This window comes from Oryzias latipes, chromosome 14 (assembly GCF_053564925.1).
Source record: "Oryzias latipes strain Hd-rR chromosome 14, Olatipes_Hd-rR_3.1".
Taxonomy (NCBI): domain Eukaryota; kingdom Metazoa; phylum Chordata; class Actinopteri; order Beloniformes; family Adrianichthyidae; genus Oryzias; species Oryzias latipes.
Window position 1 is genome coordinate 17,441,423 of NC_136250.1, and position 12,712 is coordinate 17,454,134.

Sequence of the window (12,712 nt, forward strand, 5' to 3'; positions counted from 1 at the left end):
GCCAATGAGCTTGACATTTGCCTATTTCAGTTGGTACATCTCAAACTGAGCCCCATCAACAGAATCCTATAAATAGACGTGAATGGTAACATTCTTCACATTTTAGCTTAGATTGTGAAAAGTTCCCACAGTTACTATGGAAGGTATGGCAGATACCAAGGTTTTACTTTTTCTTCTAACGCTCAGAGAAAGTGCTCTCACAGTAGAGGTTTTAAGTGTTGAATATTTCCGCCAATCTCATTTTTTTTTATTTGCTTAATTGCATACATAAGAACCAACAGGTCTCTAAAGAAGGAGGCTATAATGACCTTTAACCTTGAAACCCCTAATGTGTGAACTTCTGAATAAATGTGTTTCATGTGGCCACAAAAGAGTGGCACAGAAGTAAAATGTCACAGATCCTCACCAGACATCTCTACTCTCAGCCTCTGAGGCATATCAGAAGCAGGAAACAAGAGTTTATTTAAATAGAGTTTTTTATTCCAAAGTTTCTAAAAAATACAGGAAGCATTTCAGTGATGCAATTAAAAAACAAGAATAAAGTTCTCCTTTTAATAAACTATATACAATACTTTTTAATGAAAATCATTTCAAGAGTTAGCAAAGTAGTAAAAACTGGGATTTGTTGTCTTTGAACATCATTAAGTCTTTCATGAAAGCTGAAAAAAGGCATCCTTTAAAGACAAAATCACACCTAATGCCTTTTTAGTTGGTTTCTTCTTTAATTTAAATTATCTTAAATTCTCTCAGAGGATGTTTTTGCAGGGCAATATGAGAATTTGCAAGAGTCTTATAGCACTGTATAGCAAAGGCACAGTCTGATTAACACTTTAAATCACAATGTATCTGCTCTTTAGAGAGAGAAAAAGATCTATGAAAAATATTTTAATGAAGCCTGAAAAATTCATGGCTTAGACAACAGCTCTCTGGTCCAAAAATATCCAGCATTTACAAAGAAATGTAGTCCGATTAGACAAAATATGCAAGGTTGTTGAATTAATAAAAAAACAAGTCCAGTTCCAAAACAAAATCAATAAATTGTCCAAATTTAGAAGAGTTAAACTTTAACACGGTGACTGCTTGTGCCACCCACCGGTAAACAAACTGAAATTGCTGACCTACATTTAAAACTGTGTAGCTGTAATAAAAGAAAGAGAATAAGAGGAATTCCTTGCATTTGCAGGGTAATATTCTGCATTTGCCTGGTTAATGTCATTTACTCAGCACAACAGAAACTGTAGAGCGAAGGCAGCAGTCAATTATTTTAGCTGTGCAACTTTGAAATCTTCACCATCTGCATCGACATCAAAGCAGTCATTCTAACAGTCTCCGTAAACCATCATTTTAACTTTGAAAGTGCCTGCTGTCTGGAATATAAAGGCAATATTAAAACATATACAAATCAGAGGCTGAAACCAGCCAACACAGCTATAGAAATAGACCATAAGACACCTAAAATCAAATGTAATCTCCCTGCACGGTTCGGTTCATTGCAGGCTTTATCAAAAGAAGACACAAGCTGTTGATATTGTATCATTTGTTCAGAGAAAAAAAAGAAAGTTTCCTCATATTGGACAAGTTATTAGACTAAAGATGTTCCATTCGATTCACAGCAGCATCGCCATGTATGAGAGGCTGAAAAATGATTTTTAATTGAAATGTATTATGATTTTTAATTTTTTTTTAAAGGCAAACATGTTTAATAGCAAAGCATTGTGGTAAAAAACCTTCCCTTTCAGCATTGCTGCTGTGAATTAAGACTGACATTTCCCACCCACTTTCACATAAATCCACACATATCAATATATAATTTAAAAAGTTGAAACTCAACTAACTTTTGTCGCTGCAATCAATTCATTTTTTTCCTAAAACTATAAAAATGCAAATACTCTGCAGTTAAAACAGACTCAAGGTTTACCTCCTCTTATCTCTATTAATGAACCAACCTTAATTATTAACAGCAAATTATGTGTTAAAAAGGCATTCTACACATCTATTTCTTAGAAACAGACCCACACCGACATCCAGATAATCTTCTTTCCCGTGAGGAAGAGAAAGACAGGAGCTCCCATTCATTGGTCCTTAATATAGATCTGATTTTCCAACAGAGTACACCTCTATGTCCATCATTTCTTTTTGCCTTCTCTTGTACAACTTTACTCCCATAATGATGCCAAGGATGACCAGGATCACAGCGCAGCTGCCTCCAACCGCGGCTGCCAGAATTCCGATCTCCGATACAGAGACTTAAAGCAGAAAACAAATGACAGAAAGCACAGGTTCAACTTAACATTTTGTCATTTCATAATGCAAGCACTAAGATTGTTTAAGTTTTTTAGACACTAAAACACATGTCAGCCTGTTTCAGCTTTTCAAACAAACTCAAACATCTACATTATTAACAGAGATAAGGCTATAGAGTACAGCACACAATGTGTAGGTAAGGCCGTTTTTTCGTTTTGTTTTTTGTTATTTTAAGGTATGAATATTGTTAGTACAAGGTAGGTGGGTAACCTAAAAGAAAACAGGGTATATCCAGAAATCTAATTTCCTTGCAATTAAAATGTTCCAACCTCTGTTGTGTATTCTAATCTAAAACACACTTATACATATGTAAATCATAATTACAAATCCATATTATCATTCCTAAGCAGTTACAGGCTACTTAAAGGGTGGGCTGTACTCTAAAGAGTTATCTTTCCAGAAAACACAAACTTTAATCACTTATATGAGAATTGGAGTTTTCTTTAATAATGTGCACAACGCTGTCCGTCTAACCTTTATTGACGACCTTAAGGTCAATCTCTCCATGATTGCCGAGCACATCGGGTCGATTCTTCACTTGGCAAGTGTAGGTGCCATTAAAGGTTGGAGAAACCTTTTGCAAGGTGATGGAGGCATCCCGCTTCACGACATTGCCTGACCACACAACACGGCCTTTGAAGAGCCCTTGCTCCTCAGGATATGGGGTGCCTTGGTGGTAAAAAACCTGACACAATCACAAAAATAAATAAATAAAGCAAACAAATAATTTTTGCAACATCAGACGTGAAAATCCATTTCTACTGAAACTTGGAGAAAAGTATAAGTTTGAAAAGTGGTTTTCAAGAATTGGCTTCAGCTCCAGTCACTAAAATTTAGAAAAAAAATTGAAAAATGAGTGTGAATGACGATCAGAGCTATAGGACCCGTTCTATTTCTGCTCATTAAATACTAATTATTTCAACCCAAAAGAACCCAGGCCAATTTTTCCTAAAAAAGACAATTATGTGGGAAATACAGCAGACCAAGTGGATCACAGAAGACATTTTCTATGTTCTTCTGTTACACTGATGTCATATGAAGTAATCCTTGTGCAGTAGTGGTTTTAGGCACGGGCCATACAGGCAATTGTGCTTGAAATAAAAAATAAATAGAAAATATCAGCGTCACTATTGGTTTTCTATTATTTACTTTACCGCAGAGTTTGTTTGTTTTGTCCTGTAACATGTTCATATTTGTATACTTTTGACAGAATATATTCTTATGGAGAGCAACATATTATACGTTATTTAAGGTTTAACTTAATTTATTCTGGATTAATATTCCTGTTTTCGTTCATGTTTATGTTCAAAAAGTTACATTTTAAAGTTTTAAAAGTTTAGCTTTCGTATGTTCAATAAATGTTTATCTTGTTCATCCCGCGACCTAAAGCTTGTTTTGGATTTAGGTCCTTTAGGCCTAATCGTAAACCCCCCCCCCCCCCCCCCCCATAATATGAGTACAGTTCATGCATATTCAAATAAAAATAGGGAACACAAAAGGATGTAGTCAAATTGTGTGTGCGGGGGGCGCTGGGGGGTTACTGACCCGGGGATTAAGTTAGTGTAGAAACAACACTGTATTTGTGCCACTACATTGGGAACATAAGTCACAGTTTTGAAACCAACATTTGGTTCCTTCCTCTGCAGAGAAAAGCTGAGTTTGTGCGGTTAACTGAGACACAGCGCCCCCTGCTGGTTCAACACCGCGGTGATCAAAAATCGTCACAGCACTAAAATAAAGGAATTTATTTACCGAGATTTCAGCTTGTGAATTAGGAGGTCTGTAGTTCCAAACTACAGTGACTGACTGATCCGACACCGGCTGAGTGGACTTGAATGTGCAGCTCAACTTCACATCTGACCCGTTGACCGCAACCACCTCACTTGGAGTATGAACTTCTATTGCAGACACTTCCATTTCTGAAATTAAAACAAAAAACACAAAGAATGAGCCATGGTACTATGCAAAAATAAGAGAATTCTTAGCTCTGCAGTAACTATCATTGAGAGTCTTTTACAAACCAGAATTGCATGTGCAGACTTACAGAGTTCATTTAAACATTTTTGTGAAAATATTTTTACACAATTTGTCAAGATTTTTATAGCCGAAAACCTCCACAAATGCATTTCTTTGCATTTATAAACAACAGAAACAACATTTATTGTGTGACTATTTGAGAACAGTTGTGAACTCATTTACACATGGAGGTCAAGCGTAAACAGTCTCAACATCAGTTTACAGGTACCAAAAAACATTTAAGAAAGTGGTAAAGTTTTCAGAAATAATTGTACATAATGTTTATTTCCTATTTTTAAGAGTCCACTATAACAAGCCATATCATTTTTGGGAACTTTTAAAGGAGGTTAAATGTGAACCAAAACTTTTCTTTTAATTAATTAAATCATTCTTGCAAAAAAACATGTGGATTGGAAGTATATCTAAAAACAGTTTAAAAAAAGATAAAACATTTTGCAAATAAATGAGAGTGGATCTTTTTAGGATAATCTGGTCAAAAAGAGCGAAAAAGTTATTTGGAGGATATTTCAAAAATCACAGAAACTTTGTGATCTTAGAAAAAACAAAAACCAGGGGAACCAGGAAAGAAAGAACAGGCAAAAAAAAAGATAGATTACAAGGAAGTGGAAGCATAAAGCTAGTCGATTAAAATCAAAGTATACTTCACAGATGAACATTGCCGTTGTAGAGGAAATACAGAATCTATTTTGAGCTTCACAGCAATGAAATAGTAAAAATAGTAGAGCGAAAAAAATTATTTTTTTCAAGGCTTGTCAAAACAACAATTCTCTAACCAAACTGGATTTGCCACTTTTCCTGTTTTTAACAGAACTACCTCTCTGTGAAAGAGCAAACGGATAACATTTAACTTAGGCACTGCAAGGATGTCAATCATTTCATGATTCTTTGCAGGTTACAATTGGGATTGATAGTTCAGTTTAGTTGAAACTGGACAGCAACAAAGGAGACCTTAGATATAGGTGGTCTTGGGGGAGTTCATACAAGGGGGGAATGTTATGGGGGGCCTAAAAGATGCTATTCATTATTTAAAAAAAATAGTTTTAAGATTCCCTTTGTTGACGCAGATCAGTTCAGAGTAATAATCTCTTTTCGTGAGTGATACCAGGGCTTTGTACATTCTGAGATGGGTTTTAAACATTTCCCCTGTGCACAGACAGTCCAGCTCTGTAGAGCCGCTCAAGCTGGCGACTTCTAGCTTTTATTTTACGGAGTTCAGGAGTGAACCATGGGGCAGATTTGGTGAAGGAAACACGGCAAGCTTTGAGAGGAGCAAGGAGGCTCAGAATATCAACAAGACCATTATTGTAACAAATAACAAGTGCATCGGGATCAAGAGAATCTGGAAATGAAATGTGACTAATGTGGGAGGAGAGCATATCTATATTAATATTTCTGACATGGTGAAAAGAGATTAGGCGTGAAGGTTTAGTAACAGACAAACAGATATGCTAAATGAAACTAGAAAATGATCTATGATTTGGATCTTGTCAGCAGAACAGTTAACGGGAGTAAAGCTGGAGCACCAGACTAAGTCCAGAGTATGTCCTTTAATGTGGGTATATTTAACAGATTGGTAAAAGTTAAAACTGGCCAAGCCCAAACAGAAGTCTCTGGTGAGGGGAAGGCTGCAATGGTAAATATGAATATTAAAATCATCCATCACAATGACTTTAGGCGACAGGGATGACAGGTGGGTGAGCAGAGATCTAAATTGATCCAAAAAGTCACTGTTGGGCTTAGGTGGACGCTAAACCACTGCTATGACAGTAGGAGGGGGTCTGGGAAGCATGAAAGCGGTGCACTCCATGCTACTGAGTATTCATTCATTTTCTATTCCATTTTATCCCTTTCGGGGTCACGGGGCTGCCTGAGCCTATCCCGGCCACTTGTGGGCGAAAGCAGGGGTCAACCTGGACAGGTCGCCAGTCTGTCGCATGCACGCTGAGAACATGCAAACTCCAGACAGAAAGTGGTACGGAAAGTGTTGAGAAAGTACTGAGTATTACAGGAATAAGACAAATGAGCAAAATCAGAAAGGAAGTGAAAGCCATTAAAAGCAACCAGTGCAGATGGAAATGCTGACATGGGTTTATAAAAGGCTAAGGAGGCTTACTGAAGCCCTGCTGATGTCAAAGCCAGCTCATATTAAGCGTTTAAAACTTCTAGTACACAAGCCTCCTGCATCAACCTGTTCTGGATAAACGGTTTAAAAATTCAACGACATGACCAGTTAAAAATAAAAAGGACGTTGCAGCTGAGAGAGATTCATTTTGAATTGATTTCAGTGAAGCTTGAGAGACAGCTGAGGAGAAAAGGAGAACTAATACTTTGGGATTTCCTTTTACAGACACCGTTTTTTGGATCAGGAAAGAAGAAAAAAAAAAGATAAGTTTCAGTTCTCTTTGGCATTAAAGGAGTTTAGTCTGAATGACAATGGGAATGGAAACTAAGTTAAAATGTTCTATCAAATGATAAACCAAACACCTAACCAAAACCAATTCAATTCAAGTCATTAAAAATGTCATAGAAAAATGTAACGGATTACCAGCCAAGATGCTGTCTCAGATTCAGTGTCTTCTGTATAATTTACTATAGTATAGTTGACCCTAAACCAGTGTTTTTCAACCAGTGTGCCGGCGGCACGTGGGAGATGGTCAGGTGTGCCGTGGGAAATTACCCTCATTAATCATTAACTGATCTAAAAACATTTTCCATCTCCAGGAAATCAGCTCTTTGTTCATCCAAACAGGCCCTGTTAAAACACTGAGTAGTTTGGAATATGAAAGATCATAAAAGACTTTTTTTCTTTTTGTTTATTTGATTCTATTAAAGACATTTTTATAAGAATGACGGTACTGCGATTTCGCTGCAGCTAAAACTCTTTTTGGAAAATGTCTCCGTCAATCATCCTTGGAAGCTTAATCACACGTCATCAGTCTGACCAATCAGAAGTGTTTAAAGTCTTCACTTCCTTGTTCCGATTCTGCTCATAAAGTCGCTCAGTTCTAACAAAAATACCAGCTAAAGCTCGTCTTTAGCGGTGTAGCTTTCCGCGGTATCAGACCGTGGAAAAAGTGAACAAAACAATGAAGCTCAGAGATGCTAGTCTGTCTGCTTTCGGTGGTTATTTGCACTACATCTCCCATGATGCAATGAGTTAAAGTGACAGCGTCTCACCGCAAAATGAGTCTTTCCTCTTAAACGTCTTGAAACCACAACGAACACACATCAAACAGTTTTTAAATCTTCTAACTTAACTTTTATTACACCTTTTAGAAAAAACAGCTGCAACGTGCAGCTTTTTCTGCCACAATTATCACAAAAAGGCATGTAAGATGTGGAGGGGCTGTAGATCAATACAGACTATGAGTATCTCCTTTTTTTTAATTTTTGGATGCTGGTGTGCCGCGGGATTTTTGTCAAGTGTGCCGTGGCTCAAAAAAGGTTGAAAAACACTGCCCTAAACCATTCTTAACAAAAGAAAAGATTATAATCCCTGGCTCCAGTTCTTTGGAGTAACAATATTTAAAAGGGACACAGATTGTTTTATAAACTGATGTCTCTTCTGTGCGTCTGAGAAATATTTTGAAAAGGATAAACAATTCAAAACAGAGAGATGTTATCGTTTTCCTTTTAGCGTATCCTATCAGGGGTCGCCACAGTGACAAAACCGCTTCCACTGAGTCAGAAACTATCTGTGTTGCCTTAAATCTAAATTTTAGTGTCACCGCTGTCAATTTTTCCTTCTTAATCCGTTGCCGGCCTTACTGATGGTCCTTCACATCAGCAAATGAGCCACAGAAACATTTGGTTCCAAAGACACTCAGCCTTTGCCTGATGCCTGGTCGAAAAAAAGTGATACACGTCTGTCATGAAGAAAAAAAAGAAAGAATTTAAGCTCACCAGAAGCTGACAGTTTGATTATGCACCAGTTCTGCCTGTATTTTGCAACATCATTTTAAACTGCAGATTGAGAGACTCCTCTGCAGTATGTACTTGTGTCTGTCGTGTGTTAATAGTTTCTGTTTGACTCATGAACAGGAGTAGACTGTTCTTTTCATCACAGCAAGCAGGGATCAGGCTAGTCTATGCAGGGAGGAAGGTTGAAAGAAAGAAGAGGAACAACTGGTTAAAGAAGCATTTTGGATAAGAGGTGAAACGTCTTCAACTTTAAAAACCAAGTCCAGATGACAACCAATAAACCTACCACTATGACGGAATCTACCTGGATGAATGAGAGTCTTCATAGACATGGTTAAAGAAGTGATTTTATGACAGTCTTTTTCTACCGGGATCTGAATTAAGCTTTTGGTTGTGTAATGCATGCAAATGTGCTCTTCCTCATAAAATAATAATACTGTAAAGCCATTTACCGTCATTTCAGGACTATAGAGCGCACCTGATTATAAGCCGCATGTGCCAACATTGAAACGTGTTGTAGAATGAGGATGTGCATGTGCTGAAACCGCCGCTTGTGTAAGGGAGGGAGGGATGATATATTTACAAACAGTGCCTGTGACTCGGTGTAAGTACCGTAACCATTCGGCCTGCAATAACTGTTCGGGGTCCTTTCGACTGAGGATAACGTCACACTACGGTAACCCCACTTGGACAAACTCGGAGATCTCCTCGGGCTCTACATATTTTCATTTCACGTTTCCTTTTGTAACCTAAATGTCTTTTCCTTCATAAGTTGTGTCTGACATTATTCTTTGAAATATTTATAGAGAGATTTTGCCACAACCCTCTTCGTAAAAAGATTTGTGGCTGTTAGAATAAACCTGCTGCTCCACACAAGTGAACCGTGTCTCTGACGAGCAGCTGGAGTCTCGTAGCTTCGTGTTCGCAGGCAGGGAAGGTGCTTTGTTACAGTGTGCATTGCAGTCCGTTCGACTGCAATGCACTTAATAATAATCATAATAATAAAAGCACTTTAGAAGATAATCTTGCTCTGTCGGAGCTCTGTTTGTTTACAGCGGACCACATAATATCTTCTTCAATGGTAGTATAGTAACTTGTCCAAACCAATCACTATCTGACACGTCATCGGACCAACGGACAGCCAATCACATGATGTGACGTCAGCACTGGTCGAACAACCCCAAACGGTTGTTGCAGGCCAAATGGTTATGGTACCTAAAGCGGCAGTAACACATGTAACAATATGGTAGTAAGAGCACTAAAAGGGCTGGTTAAAAAAAAACATACCGGTAAAAGTCACAGAGAGAAGGAAAAAAAAAGTCACTGAGAGCAGCAGTAACCTCTGCACAGCACGCGCCTCTGCGAAGCACAGGTGTGCCAGAGAGGCAGAGGCAATCGACGCACAGAAGCAAGCGCTTGCCTCTTTTTATAGCAGTTTGAAGTATTTAATGAATCAAATAAATCCCTTTATGCGTTTGACCAATCAGATGGACTCCTTTACATTAGTGACCAATCAGATGGAGTCTTTTATGTTAGATGCTCACTTCTTTGTAGAAGAGGGTCATTTGGAGTGTAATTTAAGTTAAGTTGACTATTATTCAAATTAAACTGTTGCAGTGAAATGCAAATCATGTATTTAGTTGTTTTGCTTTTTATTCATGTTTACTTGCTGATATCGTGCAGCCCTAATCCAATGCATTCATTGCAAAACAAAAATTCTAACTGTCTTTGACAAAACTTGATTTTAAACAGAAAAAAGATACATTTACTAGTAAAATTTTAATGATAGTATTTTATTACTTGATACATTATTAAAATTTGCGTGGGTGATAGAGGAGGGTATGCACCCATTAAGTACTCTTGCAGGCTAGCATTAGTGTAGTAATAATGTCCCATCATTTAAATCTCCATCAACTTCTGTATGTGTCCATTTCTGCAAACATCGGGATGAAAAATAAAATAAGTTATACAAAGTTGACCTCAATCCATTTTCAATCATCCTCCAATGTATAGTATGGCGACTTACGCCAAACACCTCCACTATTTCCTGGACGCTGAGGCCCTGCAACAAATCTCTTTCAATCGCATGGAAAGGGATGTTGATGACTGGTCAACCCCTTCCATGCGCGACGCCGTCCAGTTGCTGAAGGCCTGAGAGCAAGTTGGCCAAGACAACTTCGTCAACATTGGTGTCTGTGACGGTAGAGTGTTCAGCCAAGCTCTCTAAAACCTTCTCAACCTTGGCACGGGCATCACACTCTGAAACTGTTGGTAATTCCAACTGGAAAGCTAATCCCCAACAAGGATTGTGCACAGATGTTTGAGAACGTTTGCCGGTAGGGCCAACAACGCAGAAGAAGAGTGAGCACTGACTCCATCGCTCTGCCCCCCTCGGAACTGCTGACTGGAATTTAAGAGACAGTTTCTGTGCACTCGAGGAGAAAAGGAAAATGCAGCCCCTCTCTTTGCATTATCGACTTAATTATGTCACAGAATGAGAAGTGTTAAAGAAGAAAATGAAAAAGCATTTTAGATTGATTATTTTATTTTTGAGTCAATTGATGCAGTTACATCATGAAAATGAAAAAGCATTTCTGTACTTAATCCATTTTAATTGTCAAATTAGATATTTCTAATTGAATATTGTTACACATTTACTAGAGAACTTTTTGAAAATGAAATGTCAAATACCAGTTTCTTTATCATTTTAATTAACAGACACCATGAGCGGTGTTGAAGAAGAAAAAGACAAAAGCAGTTTGGCAGATTGATTTTTCATTTTGTTTTTGAGTCAACAAATGCAGCTTTATTGTGAAAATGAAAAGGCATTTCCGGTAATCCATTCTAGCATGTGTATTTCTATTATTAATTGTATCTGCTTACTAAATAAAAACAACCTCTCACTACGTAAAATGAGCTCTTAGTTTTAAAACCACTTTATTATATTTTATATTCATGGCGATAGTTATTCTTAACTTTTTTCAATTTCGTTTCAATAAATAATTAAATAAATAACGTTTACAATTATCAGAGAGACCTTCAACAAGACTCGTAAAAATGCGAACATTTGTTTGTTTTAATGTTTGTCAGAGCTGTGGTTCTAACTAAAACCAGAGTATCTAGAATTCTTTGACACCAAAACGTGAATTAAGTCGAGGAACTTGTTAACTCACCTGGCAGGACGAGTCCTCCCAGAAACAGTAGCCACATAAGATCACAGTGATTAGACATTGTTGTGCCGCTCCCGCTCCGGAGAGTTTCGTCTACTTTCCCAGTAAATTTATACCCGAAAAGCCTTGCTTTTACAACACCGCGTTTCCCGGGGAAGAGTTTGGTAAAAGGAATGCTGTAAACTAAAGTAAACGACGGACGGGAAAAAATGCCACAGCGCCGCCCTCAAACACCTGATAGGCGACGTTTGCTGGACAGATCATTGCACAACCAGCTCCGCCTCCTCCCCCGCACCTGAACAATGCGAGGTTTCTCTTATTTATTTATTTGTTTGTTTGTTAGTTTATTAGCCAGAGAGAAGAATGATATTGGGAATTTTGTCGACTGATTGCTAAGTGGTACATTCCCACCTAGTGGCCACGTGATCACAACACATTTAGGCAAACTAAAACGGATTTCATTTTATTTTTATTTTACTGTCTCACATCTCTGACATCAGTGAGAATAGAGGCTCTGGAAGGTCAAACCCAATTTTGCTGAGGTGAACATAGATTGAGTCTTTAGGATGACCTGTGCCCCCAATAAAATGTTTGCTTTTAGTTTTTATGTAACAAGAGATAAAGTTACATTATCACTTTAACAACTGGGATTAACTATGAAACTGCTTGGTTGAACATGAGAGCAGGTCTTTTTGTGGAAATTAGGAATTCTTCAACTGCCCGTGTTTTTGTGGTTGGGACATTCTGCACAGATTCACCACAGGTGCCCACCCAACATGAACCTAAACGTAAAACCAGATTATGCATCAAAATAGCTGTCCAAATAAGATATTTAATGCTGAACAATATAATAATTTTCAGTATCAGCTTACATATGTGCTAATTAAAAGGTCTTGATCTGTGGAGTAACATCTTCATTTTAGCTTATTCATAACGTGTTTTTGTAATGTACAACTCTTCTAGGGCCTGTCTGCACCTGCCCAGCGTAGAACCTGATTCACTGCGCTTAAGAATGTTTTTGGTCTTTTTTTCTCTTTGTTAACTTTTATCTTACCCAAAGCAACAGAAGTAAGTTTATTTACCCAGAGAATTTGGCATCTAAAAAGCTATTGAAAAAACAATGTAATAATAATATAGTGGTTTGAAATGGGGAAAAAAACATATATCTAAAAAAAAATCGTTACAAGCTTTAAACCAACAGTTAAATGTCCCCCTTTTTTTCTAGCAGAACTGGTAAAGCTGAATCCAGTTTGTGAACTGTTCTTTCATAATTACACTTT

General features: G+C 37.6%; 1 protein-coding gene across 1 annotated transcript; it reads right to left on the minus strand.

Annotated features, from left to right (window-relative positions):
* Positions 1–458: 458 nt before the first annotated feature.
* Positions 459–11,723, minus strand: mpzl2b (myelin protein zero-like 2b). The gene is made up of 4 exons (XM_004076536.5): positions 11,436–11,723; positions 4,057–4,223; positions 2,779–2,989; positions 459–2,246 (listed from the first exon to the last, which is right to left on the minus strand). The coding sequence occupies exons 1-4, from the start codon at positions 11,491–11,493 to the stop codon at positions 2,083–2,085; spliced, it is 600 nt and encodes a 199-aa protein (XP_004076584.1). The 5' UTR covers positions 11,494–11,723; the 3' UTR covers positions 459–2,082.
* Positions 11,724–12,712: the final 989 nt, after the last annotated feature.